At 38.0% G+C, this 23,273-nt stretch overlaps 1 protein-coding gene across 2 annotated transcripts in view; it reads left to right on the forward strand.

Annotated features, from left to right (window-relative positions):
* SEL1L2 (SEL1L2 adaptor subunit of SYVN1 ubiquitin ligase) overlaps positions 1 to 23,273 on the forward strand; it is a 101,072-nt gene that overhangs the window by 39,558 nt on the left and 38,241 nt on the right. For both annotated transcript variants that reach the window (XM_027770018.1, XM_027770017.1), the window contains 6 exons: positions 1,531 to 1,693; positions 16,607 to 16,660; positions 17,177 to 17,236; positions 17,323 to 17,404; positions 18,594 to 18,748; positions 19,382 to 19,438. In XM_027770018.1, the coding sequence (XP_027625819.1) occupies positions 1,531 to 1,693; positions 16,607 to 16,660; positions 17,177 to 17,236; positions 17,323 to 17,404; positions 18,594 to 18,748; positions 19,382 to 19,438 (571 nt within the window). The remainder of the gene's footprint in view (positions 1 to 1,530; positions 1,694 to 16,606; positions 16,661 to 17,176; positions 17,237 to 17,322; positions 17,405 to 18,593; positions 18,749 to 19,381; positions 19,439 to 23,273) is intronic.

Here is a 23,273-nt window from a genome sequence, read left to right on the forward strand (position 1 = left end):
ATCCCAGGAGTTTGTAGGCAAACCAGGGGAAGTCCTGTCTGTTATCAGGATGGCCTGTTCTCTCCTTAAGCAAGTCACACTTGTATACCCATAACTACTATTCAAGTAGTTGGAGGGGAAAACGAATGCACACCATACTGACCAAAGGGGAATCATTTTATTCCTATTCATTCCTTTATTCTATGCCTTCTATGTTTTTCTACTTCCAGAGAGATGAAGGAATCAGATAGAAATGATATTAAATAGATCTTCTGGCTCATCCACATCCACATCCTGGATCAATGAATTCAGTCAGTCATTCAGTCTCTTATGTATGAATGAGGAAAATCATTGAACAAGTAATTACTGTTAAAAATACAGATGTTATGCAAGCACATGTCCAAGAGAACATATTTGTATGAGGGAGTCAGGGAACACCAGTGACAGCCAAGGTTGATACCTGTGTGTGTGTTTTTCTTATTTGAGTCAAGGTCATGAGTAGAAGTTAATGCTTTCTGACTTGCTACTACCAATAAAGAAGTTATAGAAGTCAAAATAAATCCCCAAAGTACTCACTATCTCTGAAACATGTTTTGACCTTGTGAGATCCTTCATTTTATTTGGTATACATACGAATCAGATTTGGGTGATTTCTGACTGGGACTCAGAAAATGCAGTATAAGGTAATCTTACGGCATTTATACTTTAAATCACTAAACTTTCACATCATTCACCACCTAATTACAAGAGACTCGTTACTATATTATAAAACTTGAGTCAATGCAATACTCCTAACAATAATACCTAAATTTATTAAGTGCTTACTCTGTACAGGGCACTCTGCCAAGCACTTCACACGGATTACCTCATTTAATCTTCACAGCCATCCTGTGAAGTAGGAGCTATTATTAATTTCATTTTATAGATGAGAGAAGCACAGAGAAGTAAATGACTTGTCTCCATTCTTCAAATAATATGTGATATAGAGTCAGGGTTTGAACCCAGGCAGATATACGCTAGGGCTGTAGCCATTAGGCTCTTGTTTGTTGGTTTGTTTGTTGCTGATTATTTTTCCCAACCATCTGGCTTTACTGTATCCAACAATATGTTCTTAGAAAATTATTTTGGAATATGAAGGGACCATCATTCTCATGAGTCACTTCCTCGAAGTGACATTCCAATTTTGATTACTATCTTTTTTAGAATTATTTTTATAAAACAAGTATTCATAAATCATGGATGTGGCCATGGCTGAGTTCACCACTTTAGGACAAGTGCCTTAATTTTCACTTCACTTCATATGAAAGCTTGAAGCATGATATATTATATATATTTCTTCTTTTTAGTAGTTTCATTATTTGAAATTACAATCTTAGACTGATGTAGGGATGAGAAAAGCCTACTAGTCTCTAGATATAATGGACTTCAGCTAAACTGTAGTATTAGTAGCAATTAAAACTGGGTCTTATATATTAGGGAGAAGTGTTATAAAGGAGGAAGCAGAAAATTTCATTTTGAAAATCAAACTTCAAATTTATATTCTTGAAACAGAGCCTACATACTCTTTGCCAAAGCAGCTGACATGGGAAACTTGAAAGCTATGGAGAAAATGGCTGACGCTTTGCTATTTGGAAATTTTGGCATGCAAAACATAACAGCAGCTATCCAATTATATGAGTCCTTGGCTAAAGAAGGATCATATAAAGCCCAAAACGTGAGTTTCGAAAGAAAATGAAACCTTAAATAGCTACATCCTGAAATAACTACAGACAAATAACATGTAAAAAGGGTTGAGCAATAGTTTTCTTTCTCTGCTGCATCAACCCAGATTTAGGGAGGTTCCTGCAATGCAGACATGGCGGTGTCAGGGCAGGAATTCAGAAGGAACCCTCTGCAAATTGTTCTAGCCCTATGAGTACAGGAATAAAACAGAACTGCATTTTAATCCACTCTCCTGTATTTCAGGTCTAAGTATGTATTTTGAGATCATTTGGGACTTCCAAGTACCTAACATAGTTAGACTGTATATAAAATGTTTTACTCTATACACAGGAGAACAGAATGGAATCTATTATCTTAGGGTAATATGTTTGCCTTATTTTTACATTTAGAATTTTTTAAGCTAAACATATTTCATTTTCTATTTTAATAGATGTATTTGATTTGGAGAATAGCATAATCAATCACCTTATGAAAAAACTGGAAAACAGAATGGAGAAAAAGCCCTTTATAAGCCAACCTTCCCAATTCAACTACTGTGTATTTTTGCTTGACTTCTTTCCCTGCACATCTCTTTCTTTACAGCATCCTAATCACAATGCTAGAGCAAAAGCATGTCTTGATATTGGTATAATCTTTTCTATGAAAATGTTTTTCTGATTACAAGAGAGTCATCATGTCCATTAACAAAAAAATCTGAGCATTCAGAATATATGAAGATGAAAGTAATCTCAAAGCTCCCCCCCAACGAGATCATTTCTGTTATCATCCAGTAAAATGCAGAAACTAGGCTGTGGAGTCAGACAGACCTAAGTTTTAATCTACTTTTCAACTTGCTTATTGCATGATTTACTTAATGAAACCCTTTTCCCTTTTCGTGCATGAGAATTTTACCTTTGGCTCCTTCTCTAGTTCTGTTTCCCTGTGATCTGAGCAGAATGTAATGCTAACTATATTTTTAGCTAGGATTGCTTATGATAGAAATAACCTCTGATTGGCAAACTGTCTTTGGAGTGGGAGAAACTGTATTCAACTGCAAATATCCGATGGCGGTAGTACTTTTTTAGGGAGACCCTGGATACTATGTATGTGTGGAATTGTGATATGGTGAAAGGGTGTCTCTAGCACCCACCCAGTATGGGTCTCACCTCCTTGCATTTGAGCCATCTTTCGAAGACCCGAAGATGATGGCTGCATCTGAAGGACTATAGTAACTGCTGCACAGACTCCCACTCCCACAGAGAGGAAGACCTGATGCTGCCCTGGTGGCTAACTGTGGTTCCATTGACACATCCTCCTGAATAGACTGTGGGCAAAGGCAGCCTACAGGAGGCTTGTGAGTCTTTATGTTTAGTGGAACCAGAGGAAGTTGGACTAAAAGACCCCTGGTGGGTGGAGCAACCTCTAATTTTCATCTGTAAAGTTAGAATAATGAAACACAGGGCACTGTGACTCCCTGGTTCATTGTTATATCTCTAACATTTAGCACAATGCTTTGTACAAAGAATAGAAAGTTAGTGATTAAGTAATGATGGAGGACCAGCAGTTGCCTATGTCACTGGACTCCCATGTAGTCGACCACGGTTCGAGTCCCGGACCCGGTGGCTTAAACTCATGCCAGGTGTGTGTGTGTGCATGCCTAAGATCCCGAGAGGAGAAGGGAGGAGAAGGGATTGTGGCATGGCCATCTCCCTGGGGGGTGATTTCTCACTTTTTGTCTCTCTGGCGAGCATCATGCCCTATAATAAAAACCTCTCAAATAAATAAATAATAAAATTAAGTAATGATGGATGGATAGATTAATAGAGTTATTGTAAGCATTAAAATAATGTGTAAAGACACTTAGTTTTGGGAACCAGCAGTTAGCGTAATGGCTATGTTGCTGAACTCCCACGTAGTCGATCGCGGTTCGCGTCCCAGACCCGGTGGCTTAAAACTCACGCCAGGCGCGTGTGCGTGCGTGCCCAAGATCCTGAGAGGAGAATGGAGGAGAAGGGATTGCAGCATGACCATCCCCCCTGGGGGCTGATTTCTCGCTTTCTGTCTCTATGTCTCTCTCTGTCTGTCTGGTGAGCACACACGCCCTATAGCAAAAACCTCTCAATAAAAAAAAAAAAAAAGACACTTAGTTTTATTCATGGAACATCATATTCACTCATTATAAAGAAAAGATATGCTGGAAGAGCAGGGGTTAGGGAGATAACTGGTCAAAGGATATAAAATTTCAGTTTGACAGGACATAAATAATGTTAATTACTCTACTCCCACTATTATTCATTTAGAATTTTTTCTATAACTACATAGATTTTTTTTTAATTTTAGGTTTTTGCTCTAGGGTGCATATGCTCATCAGAGAGAGATGTAGAGAGAGGGAAAGTGAGAACTCACACCCCCCACCCCGGTAAGTGGTGGTCATACCCAATCCCTTCTCCACCATTTTCTTTCCTGGATTTTGGACATGCACGCACATGTGCCCAGTGTGATTTTCAAGCCACCAAGTCTGGGAATGAAACAGTGGTCGGCCATGTGGAAGTCCAGCGCCTTAATCATCACACCATCCACTGGCCCCCCATTGAATATTTTTTTATGAAAATAAAATTATATTTTCTTTTAACCTGTTCTTTTTTTCTCATAGGTATCTTTTTATTGTAAGTATACACATATCAACATCATTTTACAGATCCATATCATTTTAATTAATTTATTTGAATACTGTTTTTACCCAAGGGAATTTGTCTTGTAATTACATTGAAAATAATGCAATAAACAGATTTGTAAATGTTACAGATTTGTTAAACCTTTATATATTTTATTTGCTTAGTCAAAATAAGAAGTTAAAAGGCAGTCCAAATATTACCATTGCTTTCACCAGTAAAAATGATGTCACCTAAGTTCTTTACAGACTAATGAACATGTATTTTATTTTAGTGAGTATATACAGTACATCAACAGTTGTTTCTAAGGCACCTACTACTTGCCAAATATAATCTAGTTGATGGGGAAAAGAAAGTTAATAGGTTAAAGTCCTGGCTCAATCTGAAAAGTAAATAATTACAGCACAGTTTAGGTAGACCACCGCTGTACGTAGGCATTTATAAAGTATTTTAGGCATAAAAGAGGGTCTGGTTAGTTCTGTCTGGGGGCAGGTAATGTATGCTTCAAGGAGGAACTGACATTTGCACTCAATCTAGAATACTGGATAAAGGCACTATCAAAGATCTTACTTGTCGGGACCAGCAGTTAGCGTAATGGCTATGTCGCTGGACTCCCATGTAGTCGAGTCCCGGACCCGGTGGCTTAAACTTATGCCAGGGGACTGCAGTGTGGCCATCCCCCATGGGGAGAGGTGATTTCTCACTTTCTGTCTTTCTGGAGAGTGTGCATACCCTATAGCAAAAACCTCTCCAAAAAAAAAAAGATTTTACTTGCCTGTAAATAAAACATTGGATACAAGGTGACAATACAACTGCCAAAGAAGAAATTCCAAATTAACATGAATGGTACATGAAACATGCATTTTACAGCTGAAGTTGGAGTTTCACTCTAATAAGCATGCTTATTGAATCTAATCAGTGTTACTCTAATTTGTGTGGTTATTGCATGGCCACAGACCACCCTCTAATCCCAGCTAACTAATCATTAATTGCTTGCCATTGGTTTTAAGAGGAATCATGTGGGAGAATGTAATTGGCCAATGCCAGGAGCAAAAACTCTAAATGTGTGACCTCAGGCCATGAATTATCACAGACATCTTTGTAGAGAAAAACAGCCTTTGTTTAAATTGTCTAGGAAGTATAGTTATAGACATCAGGTGGCAAGGTGTATTAGCAGAGCAGGTGTTTACAAATGACAAATTTGACCATATCTGAATCCAAATTCTATACCTAAAGTATTGACGTCTTTTTTTTTTTTCAGGGTTTTTTTTTGGAGAAGTTTTTGTTTGTTTGTTTGTTTGTTTTTCTATAGGGAACGTGCACTTGCCAGAAAGACAGAGAGAGACAGAGAGACAGAAAATGAAAAATCACCCCCCCCGGGGGGCGGGGGTGGCCATGCCGCAATCCTTTCTCCTCCATTCTCCTCTCAAGATCTTGGGAATGCACACACATGCACCTAGCATGAGTTTAAGCCACCAGGTCCAGGACTCCAACTGTGGTCAACTATATGGGTGTCCAGCGACATAGCCATTACACCAATTGCTGGTCCCAAGTATTGACATCTTTTGTTCATTCTTTTGGTATCCCTGAGAAGCTACTTCTCCAAACCTCAGGTTTCCCTAATCTGAAAAAGGGATTGATAATGTCCACACTATTTCACAAGATTACTATAAGAACTAAATAATATTTGCAAGAGCCCTTAGTAGATGTTAAACATCATTAATCAATACTGTTGTGTAACAGTGTTAGCCCTAATAACTTTGTCTTTGGGGTCAATCAGTCTTAGATCTACTCCTCAGCTCCAACACCGGCCCCCTGTGATTTGTTTTCTCTGTGTCTCAATTCCTCCATCTAGAGAACAGGGATATTGGGGCCAGATGGTTGCACAGTGGCAATATGTAACATTCTGCAAGGCAATCCCATATGAGAAGGTTCCTGGTTCAAGTTCGGAGACTTGAGTATGCTGAGCATGTGTGTCCCCATGATCCCAGGATGGCTGATGGAAGCATCAGAGATCTATCTGGGGTGGTGTCTCTCTCTCTCCCTCTTTCCCACCCTCTTCCTCACTCTTTTTCTCTATCTCATTCAGTCAATGGAAGGAAAGAAGAAATAGAAAGATAGGAAGAAAGATAGATGACAGATAGATAGATAGATATAGATAGATGCAGATCGATAGATAATAGATATAGATGAACAGATAAATAAAATGGAGATATCTATGTAGGGAATATCTGTCCAGTATATGTGTCTGGTCTCAAGAAGAACCAGAAGGCAAAATATGGACGATGACAAACCTACAACTCAAAAGGCTGACATGGACCTGGTATCCAAAACTCAGTCATATCATTTATTGAAATATCAAAATACTACAAAATTGCTTGGTAAAAAGTCTCTATCCAAGCTACTCTAGGTTCTCCCTGACATCCTAGGTGCCCCTATTTCTCATTCAGACTCCCGTCTTCCAGTACACCCCATGACCTGGCAACCACTGTGCTAACATCTGGATGAGTAGGCAGCTTCCACGACCTTGCTTCAACACTGTAGCTGGATTCAGTTCTGTATTTTGACTATCATCCCTGTTATCATTACAGGAAAATCTGTTTCCTACAGCAAGTTCTCTGGCAGTTGATTTATATTCTTGTACAAAGAGCAACTATAGTTAAAGAGATTTTATGCCCAAAACGATGTTTAATTTAATGACTGGTTAGAGCCACAGGGCATACTGATCACAGTGTTCTAATGGGGTGGGCCAGGTGATCACCTTTCTTCTCCAGCTGTTTGTGCCAGCCTGAAGCAGGAATCCTGCCTGCTCTGTTGGAAATATTGTTGGAAACTGTGAGGATAATATAGCAACAGAAATGTAGCTAAAGAAGCTGGAGATGTGCACTGAAACTAACAATGAGAGACAGAAATAGAGATAGAAAGACAGATGGAGATAAAACATCTACTATCTCTGGGAGGAAACGTAAGAGCAATCAGATATTGAAATATAATAAATGGGAGGGGCCTGAAGCCACAAGTCTAACAGAGACCAAAATTAAAAAATTATAGAGTGGCATTGGAGAATGCAGTTTCAGACTATTGTGAAAGGGAAGCTGGATGGAGAAAATGTGGCACAGCTGTTTCTTTTCATGTCCCTTAAATAGCTCACCTACCAAAACTCTAAATAAACCAAAGGAAATCCTGGTGAGGGCAACAGAAGCACTTACAGTTGGGCACAAAGTCCATTGAATTGACTGTCAAAGAATCTGTACCTTCCAAACACGCAAACTCTTAATTAATGGATAGTCTTCATGAAAATGGGTGGAAATTAAAGACATTTCAAATAATTACACCCTAGAGATGTTCTGTAAGGTATTGTAATTTACCAGGCTGGAGATAGGTAAGTTAAGTATATTTTCCTTTCTTTGATTCTTATTCAAGAGCAGAAATTCAGAATTAAAAAAAACTTCATTCTTGGGACCAGCAGTTGCTGTAATGGTTCTGTCACTGGACTCCCATGTAGCTGACCATGGTTTGAGTCCCAGACCCTGTGGCTTAAACTCACGCCAAGCGTGTGTGCGTGCATCCCTGCCTAAAATCCAGAGAGGAGGATGGAGAAGGGATTGCAGTGTGGCCATCCCCCCTTAGGGGTAATTTCTCACTTTCTGTCTCTCTCTGTCTTTCGGGTGAGCACATGTACCCTATAGCAAAAACCTCTTGGGGAAAAAAAAAAAAAAGAAAAGAAAACAACAACAAAACCTCATTCTTTTCTTGATATTGATAAACCGTTCTAAATAGAGAATTTGTTAATTTGCCAAACAAGGTAGGAGTAAACCTCATATGCTTAAAAAAAAAATCAAGACATGAATCATTTGCATTGTATTACCCTTAAAACTTAATTTAATGGTGATGATCTCTAAGTGGGGATATTATTCAATATTTATAGCTATTATTTCCTTTTCAAAAATACCTTCTTCTCTAAATTTTCTATTCATGAGTATTTGAAATAAGAAGAAATATTTAACTTACATACATGTACTACTTCCTTGGTCACATAGCTCAAAATAGGTTTACTAGGGATCATAATATAATTCATTTATCATGTAAAAATAACCATAATTGATACACGAGAGAGAAAGGTATGCCTTGACTGACTGAATGTTTTACTATGCTTTGTTATTCTAGAATAGTTCTATCCCAAGGGCAAAGATTCCACCTATTCTTCAATTATTTCAGATTTGAATTATAGAAAAATAATTTTTAGTTTCAATCTCATTATCACTTTGATAACTCTCAGATTACCTGAAAATTATTTTTTGAGAGGTTTTTGCTATAGAGCATTTTTCTTTGATGTTAATGCACTTTTGTATTAAGAGTACACATAACGTCTGAGCTGCTCGTTAGAGTTGAGTCACACTTTTGTTTGGTATGTAATCCGAGCTAAAAGTAATGATCACAGGTGCTTTTGAGCCTCTTACAATAATTAAAGGAAAATTGCCTAATTTTCTCCTTATATAAAATATAAAAATTGGAATATTTAATTTTTAAACTGTCCTTATGAAACCTAAGTAATTTACCTTGAAGTATAATAAAACATACACTTTTCTATTCAAGTTTTAGTTATCATAACACTTGCTTAAAAATGCCAGCACAGGGAGCAGCAGGTGGCATGGTGGCTAAGGCACTGTACTCCCACATGGCTGATCACAGTTCAAGTCTCAGACCCAACAGCTTGCTTTCTCACTTTCCCTCTCTCTCTGATCAAATTAAAAGTAATAATGAAAATTAAATAAAATAATTATTTTTAAAAAAATTACGCACAATGGTTGTGTTCATAATCAATGGTTGAGTTGTTGAGCTTGACCTTTAAAATTCACTGAAAGCATCTCCAATGTCATTACCATTATACGCAGCTTCTCTTTCAACTCAGTGTTTCTCCTTTTTTGGATTAAGAGTTAATCCTTTTATAATCCATCTCATTTCATCTCACTCTTATCTCAGAAAAAGACCAAATACTAAAAACTGATTATTGTAAAGTTGTTAGCTGACAATGCCCAAGTGTGAAGAAATGAGACAGTGCTGACTATAATCAGCGTATTTACTATGTGACAACCCATAACATCTCTGACTTCCATTAGTGGCCTGGCATTCTTTAAGCAGCATTAAAAAAAACAAAACAAAATTGAACCCCCAGAAAATGAATTTAAAATCACCCATTGTTATTTTTCTGCCAGAGAGAGAAGCGTGACATTGGATTGTTTTGTTGTGCTTTGTTTTTTGAGGCTAGAATAGAGTGAGCTTTAGATAGAGGGACACTCTTCTCAGTCACAGAATGGAAAATTCCCACAATTCCCTGCACAACTTCATTAGTTCACAGATTTCTCCAAGAGAATCAGGCCCAAAAATATGTTAGGCTCTGGACAAAATGATATATAATTGGTGCAAGCACCTTAAAGCAAAAGCCCAACCTAATAGAGCAGGATCTTTGTTTTCTCATGTAAAGGTTAATATATTTGTTTACTGTCAAAGTTTCTGAATAACTAAACCAGATTCTAAACTGAGCAGAATCAGAAATTGTTGAGAGTTGCAAGAAAAATCAAAATCGAATATTGGCTAGAAATATCCTTTAAAAGAGCCCAGTTAAGCCATTTTAAATATACATTACAAAGGTCAGAGGAGTACCAGGATTCCAGACGCCTTCCATCTGTGATAAAAGCTTTTATGGCCAACTTTCCTAAAAAGTGAACCTTTGAGACTAAAGTGAAATTGGCAGAATCATAGAAGGCATTTTAAAATTTCTGATGTATGGGTTAAGTAAATGGCACAAATTATACTTACAAACCACATGCTAGAACTATTACACTTTGGGGAAGTGAATGCTGCAGCCAACTTGCTAGTTTAAAAACTAATATAGTTCTTTGTCCTTGAAATTGTCATAAAGTTTTAAAAATTAGTTTTTATATTTTGATTGAATTATCAGATGTTGATGTGCCTTGATTTTTTTTTTCTTTTTTTTTTTTTTGAGAGAGGTTTTTGCTATAGGGCGCGTGCGCTCGCCAGACAGACAGAGAGAAACATAGAGACAGAAAGCGAGAAATCACCCCCTAGGGGGAATGGTCACACTGCAATCCCTTCTCCTCCATTCTCCTCTCGGGATCTTGGGCACGCACACACACGTGCCCGGCGTGAGTTTTAAGCCACCGGGTCCGGGACGTGAGCTGCAGTCGACCACGTGGGAGTCCAGCAACACAGCCATTATGCTAACTGCTGGTTCCCATTGATGTGCTTTGATTTTAGGGAGACATTCCATAAGTATCATGATACTTATTCTCATGAATTCAATGTTCTCGTAAACATAGTAAAAAAATATAAATGTGAGCTTGATAATGGTAGATGAGGAGCTTTATATGATTGTGTTCTGATCAAAAAAAAAAAGGAAGTAGGTTCTGACTCTATTGAAAGGAGCAAAGAGGAAAAGTGAGAAAGTAATGTAGATGACTTGAATTATTATCCATTATAGCAAGTCTATAGATAATGTGAGAAATATAAAAATCGGATAACAGCTATAGTGTCAACTTATTTAGAATTGTTATGATGATAATTATCTGAAGAAAATAGCTAAAATAATTTTTAAATGGCTGCCGCTAAGAGAAGAATATTGAGCGATCTGGAAAAGAACAGAAAATTGCTTATTTTCTAAACTCAAAAGGATTTTATGTTGAGTTTTATTTGAATTTGAATTCTAACACAAGCATATGTATTAGTTTTATAATATTATTTTAAACTGTTCAATTTAGAGACCAGTAGATGGTGTAATGGTTATGTTGCTGGACTCCCATGTAGTCCATCATGGTTCGAGTCCCAGACCCGAAGGCTTAAAATTCTCACCAGGCACATGTGTGTGCATGCCCAAAATCCTGAGGGGAGAATGGGAGAGAAGGGATTGCAGTGTGGCCATCCCCCCTGGGGGTGATTTCTCACTTTGTGTCTCTTTGTCTTTCCAGCAAGCGTATGCACCCAATAGCAAAAATCTCTCCCACACACACACACAAAACGTTAAATTTAGATATTTACACTTACCCCCAGAAAAATTGTGTTCAAAGTATAAAACAGGGGTCCTTTCCCACTGAAAAGGAACCAGTCTTTTAAAAGTATAGGATTCTAAGTGTGGGGCAAAAAGTGTAGAAGATGATCTTGAAATATCTAATAGCAAGGAAGCTCAAAAAATACTGGGATCATGACCAAGGGACCAAAACGCAAATAGTCTCCAACTGACTAATGATGGAACAATTAAGTAACAAAATGAATACTGACCACAATGGACTGGAACAGCTAAAATGTATTTAAATTCATTCACTCATAATGATACTAAGGAACAATACTCATTAATCATGTTGGGGGATATTAAAGAACCAGCTCATATAAGTTTGAAAAATGATAAAGGGAAAGAATGAAGACTTAATCTTGCCAATTTTATGTAAATTATACCTCAGAGTATAGGTGATAAAATTTTTTTTTCTTGGGGCTGACAAGTGACATGGTGGTTGAGGCATTGTACTCCCACATGGCCAACTGTGGTTTGAGTCCCAGACATGGTGGCTTGCTTTCTCACTTTCCCTCTGTCTTTCTGGTCAAATTTTAAAATAAAAATCATAAAATTAAATTGATTCTTTAAAAAATTAATTTTTTTCTTTATTGAATTATTCCAGCTAATAAATGAAGAAAGGGTGGCACAGAGTGGTTAAGGTGAATGGATCTCATATGACTGACTGTGTGTTTCTAGTCCCAGATCGTTTCAAGACCCAGCAACTTGAAAAACACCAGGTTCATGTGGACAAAAATCCTGAAAAGAAGGGAGAAATGGGGAACAGATTGTGGTGTACCCATCCCCATAGGAGAAAGTACCTTCCCCTGGTGGGAGCATACACTCCCTCTGGGAAATTATAAATGAATGAATAAGTGCATAGAATGAAGAAGCAATGGTAGAATTAGCATGTCATCAATTTACCACCCCTAATGAATCAACAGAGATAAGTCAAAATCATCAGTGGCTGCTAACCTCACAAAGCAGAGACAAATTATGCACCTCCTGATGGAAAATTTAACACGTCCTTTGAGATAATCTTGTCAAATAAATTATACTGTTTAACCAAGACACTAAGTCTACCTACCAATTTACAAAAAGTATAATCAGCAAAATCTAGACTAACAGTAACACTACAGACAAATGATCTGATTTTTTTTAACAAAAAATGCAATGTGATGTATAAGAAATGTATAGATTAAAAAAGACTTAAGAGACATGCTCCCCACTTGCAATGCATTGACCATATTGATCTTGTCAACCCTGAAAAAACAAAAAGACTTCTGAAAGTAAAATGATAATTTGAGGGGAATGGACATTTCAATGCAGAATACACTTGCTGTGGTAAACTACAGTGATATAAAGCAAGACAAAGATTTTTAAGAGAAAAATAAGTAGGGATTACATAAATTGTTTTAGGACAATTATTCTTGGCTACTGGGGTCAATAACAAAAGTGGCATCGGTCCAAGGTTGGACAGGAAGTTTCTGAGCAGATATTCTCACAAAAGTACTTTCTCTATAAGATGGCAGTGGCCTTTGTGCAAGGTTGTGGTTCTGGCAGAGCCTTTGTGACAGACACTTGTTATTAGGTATATGTGCCTAAGAACTATTCCCTCCATGGCCTTCTCAGGTTCATTTAATCAAGGTTTAACAGAAATTGACACAAATGACTCCATTTTAATTCAGACAACATTCACAGTCCCAATTCAAACACAGTGTAAGAAACTAAAATGTGGGACCAGCAGGTGGTGTGGTGGTTAAGGCATTGGACATTCCCACATAGCCAACCACGGTTAGAGTCCCAGACCTGGTGTCTTGCTTTCTCACTTTCTCTCTTTCTCTGTGTCTCGCTCTGTTCAAATTAAAATAAAATAAGGTGAATGAGTGAATGAATAAATAAAATTAAATAAATAATTCTTTAAAAAAAGAAACCAAAATGTAAAATAAAATTAGACAAACATAGATACTAATGATTTTAAGAAATTTTTTATTGATTTTTTTTAGGCAGATACTGGTATTAAGGTTATTTTTTTAAAGATCCTTTCTTTTAGAGGTATGTATTGAAATATTTACAGATGAAATGTGTATTGTTTAATATTTGCTTCAAAATAAAATGGATGGCTGAGGCCAATGGGTATGGGTGTAAATAAATGAACCAAAATTGGGCATGAATTAATAATAGATGATAAAATTGGGTGATGGTTATTATAGTATTACTCTTTCATCCTTTCTTACTCTCTTTCTTTTTATATGCTTGAAATATTCTGTTACAAAAAGACATAGGAGATAAAAATGGGGCTAGACCTGTAGATTAATTTCTAAGAGGAAGTAGGATAGTTCCATATTCTTCTGGCTTTTGTTGAGAATTGTTGCCCCTTTTCCCCAAAATATGCCCACAGCAATATTTTCAGTGCACATGTTAATTGAAAACATTAATTCATATCATCAAAAAGTGGAGTCCATTTCCCCTCCCCTCATACCTGGGTTCATCTACTTCAACCAGTAGAGATTGCTAGAAGTAATGCTACACCTATTCCAAAGCTAAGTCATACAAAGGATGCAGTGGTGGTTCTCTCTCGGGGGTGCTCATTCTGGGAACCTAGGTGCCATGCCGAAGTCCATGCAACATGAAGAGCCCACATGTATGTGTTCTGGCCATTAGCCTCAGCCAAGGTCTCAGTCAACAGCAAGTATCAACTACTAGACATGTGAGTGAGCAAGGATACAGACAATTCCAGTCCCCAGCCTTTCCAAACGAGACCCCATACTATGGATCACAGACAAGCCATCTCACTACACTTTGTCCAAATTCCTGGCCCACCAACACTTGAACATAATAATTTTTTTATGCCACTAAATTTTGGGGTAATTTGTTTTTCAGTCATAGTAACTGTAACAAGGGTACTTCTATTCATAATTAAAAGGTGAAAATGCACTTTTCTCAGAAGCACCCAAAACAGAGTGCAGCAAACATCTCTTTTTTTTTTTTTTTTGGAAGAGGTTTTCGCTATAGGGCGCGTGCGCTCACCAGACAGAGAGAGACAGAGAGACAGAAAGTGAGAAATCACCCCCCAGGGAGGATGGTCACACCGCAATCCCTTCTCCTCCATTCTCCTCTCAGGATCTTGGGCACGCACACACACACGCCCGGCGTGAGTTTTAAGCCACCGGGTCTGGGACACGAACCATGGTCGACTACATGGGAGTCCAGTGACATAGCCATTATGTTAACTGCTGGTTCCCTGGCAAACATCTCTTGACAGTGAGTTTAAATCTCTTGGCCCATTGCCATTTCTGGGTACTAAGAGAACTTATAAATGATATCACTGCCAACTTGTCAGTGCATTTGAGTGACTGAGGAGGGGAAGAATGGAGCCACCAGGATGCAAGCTGTTAAAAATCAGCAAATCACAGATAACGCTGGTAAATTTAATGATTAGGGCTTCCTGTCATATTTTTTAGATGTTTGTATATGAAAATCTCAAAAAATAAGGCAGTATTATTTGTTAAGCAGCATGAGCTCAGTAAGAACAAGTTGTACTGACAAAACTTATTTTACAGGATTGCTAGACTTAGAAATATGGAAAATAAGGTAGACATGCTAATCCTCTGTTTACCCATTAAAAGACACAATCAACTCTAAGTTACATAGTTTTTAAATTTAAGTTACATAATTCTGTCACTGCTATCAAAGTATAAAAGCATGGTTTCCTATTAATTGCATATTATATTTTATTCTTATTAGAAGTACTGTATTAGACATTTTAGACATAGACTTTTTTTTTAAGAGATTTTTGCTATAAGGTGCATGTACTTGCAAGACAGACAGACAGAAGTGAGAAATCACCCCCCAGGGTGATGGACACACCACAACCTCTTCTCCTCCTTTCTCTCCTCTGGATCTTGTGCATGCACATACATGTGCCTGGAGTGAGTTTTAAGCCATCGGGTCCAGGACTCAAACTGTGATTGTCTACATGGACGTCTAGTGACACAACCATTGCACCATCTGCTGGTCCTTAGACATAGACATTTTATCAGACACCAGTCTCCAGTTACATAAATAGGTAAACATGAGTTAAAAAAAAATTGGTAAAGGTACTCCTAAAATTATTTTCATTCTGAATTCATGAGATTTAGGTTTCAAATTAAAATAGTTGATATCTTTTTCCAACACCTCATCATTCTACCATTCAACATATTGATGATGCAGCATTTCTTAAGGGAGTGATCCACTATTTTTTTTTTTTTTGGAGAGATTTTCACTGTAGGGTGCGTGCGCTCGCCAGACAGACAGAGAGAGACATAGAGACAGAAAGCGAGAAATCACCCCCCAGGGGGGATGGTCACACCGCAATCCCTTCTCCTCCATTCTCCTCTCGGGATCTTGGGCATGCACGCACACGCGCCCGGCGTGAGTTTTAAGCCACCGGGTCCGGGACACGAACCGCGGTCGACTACGTGGGAGTCCAGCGACATAGCCATTACGCTAACTTCTGGTTCCCGGGAGTGATCCACTATTATCACCAGGATTTTTTTCCAAACTACTGGCTTTTTTTTTTTTTTTTTTTTTTTTGAGAGTTTTTTACTATAGGGCGCGTGCACTCGCCAGAAAGACAGAGAGAGACAGAGAGATAGAAAGCGAGAAATCACTCTCCAGGGGGGATGGCCATGCCACAGTCCCTTCTCTTTCATTCTCCTCCGGGATCTTGGGCACCTCCGGGATCTTGGGCACGCACGCACATGTGCCCGGCGTGAGTTTTAAGCCACGGGGCCCGGGACGTGAATCATAGTCGACTACATGGGAGTCCAGCAACATAGCCATTACGCTAACTACTGGTCCCAAAAAACACAAATTTAAATGTTAACACATTGAAAGAAAAAAGTGTCACAAGAATGGAAAATATTTAAAGCCCATTAGTTTACTGTTTTTAAAATAATTTATAGTAAACAGCAGTAAGAATTAACCTATTTTCAAATATATTATGCAAATCTCCCACTACTGTGATCTTTCCCAAATTCTTACAGCCTTTACAAAAGTATAGAAAGGCATTTTGTTATACTAAAGAAATAAATTAACAATATAAGTTGTCATGGAGCAGGCCTTTAAGATATTCTTTATCAAAATTGAATAAATTTTAAAATAAATTAATTTACTGACTTTAATGTTTTCTTTTATGCTTTAGGCATTAGGATTTTTGTCTTCTTATGGAATAGGCATGGAATATGATCAAGCCAAGGTAATGTTAATTTTATTTTTTTCTGGAACAAAACTGATTCATTTTTTAGAGATTTATTTTATTTAACTTTATTTATATATTTACTTATTTCAATTTGACCAGGTTAGAAATAGAGAGAGAGACAGAGACAGAGAGAGAAAGTGAGAAAGCAAGCCACTAGGTCCAGGACTAGAACCATGGTCGGCCATGTGTGAGTCCAACACCTCAACCACCACACTACCTGCCAGCCCCCAAAACTGATTCTTTAAAAGGAACATGTTTATTGAAGTTTTATATTTTAGGTTCTCCAGTGAAAGTACCTATCTGCTTTATAAGGATTTTATTATAATTAAATTAAATATCATATACAATACCCTTATTACACACTCCAAAGGTTGGTAAACCTCCCCAAATGGCAGCCATCCTCACAGAGAAAGCTGTGAAATGTTCAACAGTGATTGCTGGGCTACAAATAAAAGTTATGGTTGGTTTGAATTTCAAATTTAGATGATTAGTTTTTTTTATCTTTTACTTTAGGCATTGATATATTATACCTTTGGAAGTGCTGGAGGAAGCATGATGTCCCAGATGATTTTGGTTTGTATATTTAGCCTTGGGACCAAATTGGTGTACTATAAAACAGAATTGTACAAATATTAATAATGTATATGCCTTTGTTTTAGGGGTACAGATATTTGTCAGGAATCAATGTTCTACAGAATTGTGAAGTTGCCCTAAATCATTATAAGAAAGTAGCAGATTATAGTAAGTAATCCATGTAATTTATTTTAAGATAAAGAGATTTGTCAAACAAATTAAAAAATAAATGTTGATTGACATAAAGTTATGAAAATATTAAAAGTCTACACTTTCAACATCTGTTGTAATACAATTCTTGCAGTACAATGTGAAGTGTCTGTCTTCCTAATAGTTACTTTTCATGGTTTTAAATTATTGTCCTCACATTTTACGTTTTAGTATGTATCCCCAATTCTGCTTTACTTTGTGATGGTCTTTCATTAAACTGAGAATTTGAATGTAATACCAATAAATGTTAATTCCCTAAATCTAACATTTAGAATAGTGAATGACTTGTTAAAAATTCTTAAAGAAATGAACATAAGGCACATACATTGGGGATATCTATCAATGTAGTTCAGAACAATTCAAACAATCATTATTCTGTTGGTTTATCTTCTGTCTCCAAAAAATAAAAATAAAAAAAAAATAGAGCTTGAGGCTAATATGTATTCCTGGAATCATTTTCAAAGTTGTATGTTATTTTTCATTTTGCAACATCATTGAACCAGACTGCACAATCGAGTTTTACATAAAAGTCTCACAAGAAGTAAACAAAGTCTATTCTGTTAAACTCTATAATCACAATAATAACTATACACACATCTTTGGCACTATCAGAATTAGAAAAAAAGGAAAGAGAAAAAAACTACTTATGAATTTAAAATGCTACACATAATACCATTTCATATGCTTAATGAAGATGGAATTTTGGTGTATGCATTTCAAACTGCATTCCTTGTTAGTTGTACTTAACCATATTCATCTGTATGTCCAGACTACCCAGAGGAAATAATTAAGGAACAATTATTATTACTCACATATTGTAGTGTCAGTCCTAAAAAAAGTCAATGGGGGGAGGGGTCAGATGTCTGCTCCTAAAATCTTCTCTTATGCATGCTTAGCCAAAATCTTCAGTAATTTGTTATCTGTGGATATAGTATCTTACAAGTTACAATAAATAACTAGATTTCTTGTACTTTCCTCAGAACCCAACCAAAAGCAGCCAATTTCTAGTCCAGGGATACTCGCTCCCTGTTAGTAGAACATATTTCTGCACAATTTAAGAATAAACCTAGCAGTGTTTTCTCTAACATGATTCTTACCTATGTAGCCCATGTTTTCTAGCGATTCTTTGGCTTTTTTCTATCTGCAGTTGCTGACAAATTGGAAAAAAGTGAAGGTATTCCAGTGGAAAAAGTGAGACTCACTGAGAGACCTGAAAATCTGAGTTCTAACAGTGAGATTTTGGATTGGGACATATACCAATACTATAAATTTTTGGCAGAAAGAGGAGATGTTCAGATACAAGTAATGTATATACACAAGATTGGATTTTTAGAACAGACCACCACAAGGGGCTTGATTCTCTCTGAGTCCTAAAGGGATAAACATGCTCTGTCCTAAATGGCAATGAAAGAGACAACTCCTTCTCTGTCTTGCTCTTGTTTTTGTCCCCTACCATTTGTAATTCCTAGGACCTACTGGAGAACTTGTTGCCATAGTAACAGCAACATTTTTTTTTTTTTTAGCAATTTTTCCATGAAAATTGTATTTTAAAAACCTTGATTTCAATTATAGGGGAAAAAAATCACAATCCAATGTTGGGTTTTATATAAGTGAACTCCCAGAAGAATCCAGAATATTCTGTCTTTAGGAGTGGGACAGCATTTATGTGACGTTTTAGAGCCAAGTGGTAAGGCCCCCGGGTTTATGTGCCTGGGTGTCGTTATACACAGCAGTCCAATTTCCTGCCTTTGAGGAAAACAAATGCCCAGCAGCAGCCAATTACCCAATATAACATAGTCTGGAATTTTTTTTTTAACTTCTTTTATGACATGCAACTGTATTAGACTAAATCAATATGCTAAAATCATGAAGTAAATGTTTTCTTTTATTTAAATTTATACTGCTAAAACCGTATTTTAAAACCCTCATTCCTAGGTATCTCTTGGACAATTACATCTAATTGGGAGGAAAGGTCTAGATCAGGATTACTACGTAAGTCAATCTCAAGGTTCCAACATACGGGGTGCAGAGGTTGTGGGGAGGAAGGCTTGCAGGCAGTGAATGTGTGAGAGGGAGAGGTGAAAGCATAGCTAGGGAACACCCATCACTGCTTCCTGTGTCCTATCTACTTTCTAACGTCTTAGGAAGAATAATGTGTACTGGAAGGAGCACTTCAAACGGTAGGACTTCTGAGGAGCAATTGGGACAGGAAGAATCTAGGTTCTAATAGAACCTAGCCTCTTCCTATCGCACACATAGTTGGGCTGGGTTAGGAAAGGAGAATAGCCCCAGTGCTGACCTTAAACAATCCCCTTTCCCAAAGTTCACCTGTAGAAAGTTCACCTGGGAGTTTCCCAGCAAACTGTGGGCCAATATCATACTTACTTGGCTAGATCAGAGGAAAGATTGTTTTTAATATAACTAAGGATATATATATATATATATGCACACAATATCTTAGAAATATTTCAAAATTCCTCTCAATCATTTTGTTTAAACTTATTCCAGTGACATCAAAGTTGAATTAACTATGCAAATTTAGAGTGGAGAAAAAAGCAAATAAACTAGATCCATGCAGGATCCTTCTCAGTAAGATGCCAGAGTTATAGAGTCCATTCTTGTCTAGATGCTGATTATGGTTTCAAGGCCTTGTGTCTTCACAGACCTGGAGAAGTAACTGCAATTCTTAGAAGATGATTTTGCAACATCTCGGTCCACCATATGGGATCTGGCTTGCACCCTGGGTAGTCCAATAATCCATTTTAAAGTATGTCTGAGGTGTTATGAAAGAAGTAAGAGCAAATATATAATGATAACAATATTGACAGAGGGTTCTGAGAAAAAGGTAATAAAGGAAAACATCAATTCTCAGGTAAATAATCCCTCCTATAGAATCCACTAAACATATAGCTAATGGCAAATGTCAAGACCTAAATTTACTTTTTTCTTCTCCAAAAAAAACCAAAAGTTTTAGAAACAAGGTCCCTGTTCTATGTAAATCTTTATGTTCAGTATGTTGCTTTTTTTTTTTTTTTGGAGAGGTTTTCGCTATAGGGCGCGTACGCTCGCCAGACAGAGAGAGACAGAGAGACAGAAAGCGAGAAATCACCCCCCAGGGGGGATGGTCACGCCACAATCCCTTCTCCTCCATTCTCCTCTCAGGATCTTGGGCACGCACGCACATGCGCCCAGCATGAGTTTTAAGCCACCGGCTCCAGAATGGCCAGAATGCGAACCGCGGTCAACTACGTGGGAATCCAGCAACATAGCCATTACACTAACTGCTGGTTCCCAATATGTTGCATTTTGAAGAGAAGTAAATAGAAAGATAAGCATTTGCCTGGAAGTATTTTGTAATGGTCTGCCAAAAACCTCCCAGGGTAACTACAAAATGGTGATTACAGTCTGGGTTTTGTTCAAACATCTTTGCCCAGAAATCAATTGGATATTTCTTCAGATGTGATCAGATTCAGGGATGTTAACTTAAATTGAATTAATAGGAAATTAGAATATTAAAGAAGAAGATTATTTTGCAGCTTTTATTATGTTATGAGAGCCACATGCTCATTTCCACAAACAAACAAACAAAAAACCCTATTTCAATGTCGTTCCAATAGGTAAATGACAGAAGTAACTACTTTAAAGGCTGTTACATTAAAAAGTGATGTTATTACTTCTCATTTTGCTTTATGTTGTTATTTTATGAATGTGTCTTGAGTACTATAATTTTATATGAGATACAGTAAACAGGTAAATGTCTAACAAAACTAATTTCATAAAATGTGGTAAAATAGGTAGCAATTGTAAGCATTTGTATCCTGAGAGAGTTCAACTGAAAGTGTGTGAATGTTTTCAATCCTAATCAAAAGCAAAGTTTTCGCTTCTTAGTTGGGTGTTCTGAATTCGTCATATCACATCAACCTGCCTGATTTCAACCTGCTCTGACTTTCTCATGTTCACCATGAGATGCATAACTAGGAAGAGCGCCTCAATTTCCATAAACATGAAATATGATCTGGTGTGAAGACATGCCCAACACTCAGCTGTAGGGCAAACTCCCAATCTTTGTATGGGGAAAACTCCCAATCTTTATATGGTGTAATAAAACCTCACAAAGCTAAGTATTCCAAACAGCTCGAGCCACTGTGAACACCAGAGGGAAACTACCAACTGCCTCCAGGTGAGGACAAAGTGGAATCCCTGGGCTAATACTAATTCTAGTGCTATGGTGGCGACAACCAGGCAGCAGAGCTTTTCTCAGGAGCCTGAGCAGGCTCTCTAAGAGGCTCATTTACAGAGATTTTATTATTATCATACTTTATTATGTGGTTTTACAGAGAAGCTGAAGCTAGAGAGGTAAATTGCATTAAGGTTCATAGTTGGAAAGTAAGGCAGTTTAAGAAGTAGAATTTTTTTTTTTACTTTTTTTTAGTTGTTTTTAATTGTTCAAGGGAATATGCACTTGCCAGAGAGACAGTGACAGAGAGAGAGAGATTACTATATTACTATACCCTAGTGGGGTATAGTCATGCCACAATACCTTCTCTTCCATTTGTCCATCCTGTCTAGAGTTGGGGCATGCATACACACATGCTTGGCATGTTTTTTAAGCTGCCAAGGCTGTGATTTGAACTGTGGTTGACCACATGTCATCCAGCTCTCTTAAACACTAGGCTATGGGGCAGGCCCTAAGAAGGAGAATTTGAAGTCAGGCCTTCAGCATTCTAAACCTACCCTCTTTCTTTCTTTTCTTTTTTTTTTTTTTTGGAGAGGTTTTTGCTAAAGGGTGCTTGCGCTTGCCAGAAAGACAGAGAGAGACATAGAAACAGGAAGCGAGAAATCACCCCCCAGGGGGGATAGCCACGCCGCAATCCCTTCTCCTCTCGGGATCTTGGGCATGCACGCACAGGCGCCCAGCGTGAGTTTAAGCCACCGGGTCCGGGACTTGAACCGCAGTCGACTACATGGGAGTCCAGCGACATAGCCATTACACTAATTGCTGGTCCCATAAACCTGCCCTTTTTCTACTACATTTTATTTCCTCCCAACCTAGGGTGGGGGCTGTAGGAAGCCTCTAAATTCTGTTTCCTCATTTATAAAGCAAAAGGAAGAAAGGAGGGCCAACCAGCCCCAGAGCCTAGTGGTTGGGGAGCCAGATCCCCACATGATTGACCATGATTCAAATCCTAGACCCAACAGCTTGCAAAAGATACTGGGCATGTGAGCATGTGTGCCCAAAACCCCTAAAGGAGGGAAAAATGAAGGAGGAGAGATTACAGTTGGTGTGACTATTCCCCATAGGGGTTGCTTCCTCACTTTTCTTCTTCTTCCTCCTCCTCCTCCTCCTCCTCCTCCTCCTCGTCGTCCTCCTCCTCCTCCTCCTCCTCCTCCTCCTCCTCAATCCTCCTTTGTAGGTAGGACAGACCTTGGGGGACACAGGGCAGGCCCCACCCTACTTCAGTCTCGTGGATGAGACTCCTTGAAATCATCACCCTAGTCTCTCCTATCTCTCTCTCTCTCTGGCAAGCTCATGTGCCCTCAGTCAAAAATTAATTTTAAAAAAGGATAAACCAAATTTCTTCTTTTTTTTTTTTCTTTAAGAGAAGGCACATAAGGATATGGTCCTGTCTGACCTGCTCTTCCCCCTACTTTGGGGAGACAAAGCCAGGATGCACCCATCATACACATTACACAGCTGCCCCCACCCAGAGAAAAGAACTGCTAGGCATCCCTGATGCCCCCCCCCCAACCCCGAAGCTTTCCGCACTGTTCTGGGCCCACACCTCAGCCTAGCGGCAGAAGGCACCACAGTGCCCTGTGGGCCCTT

This window comes from Tupaia chinensis, unplaced genomic scaffold (assembly GCF_000334495.1).
Source record: "Tupaia chinensis unplaced genomic scaffold, TupChi_1.0 Scaffold000101_1, whole genome shotgun sequence".
Lineage (NCBI taxonomy): Eukaryota > Metazoa > Chordata > Mammalia > Scandentia > Tupaiidae > Tupaia > Tupaia belangeri.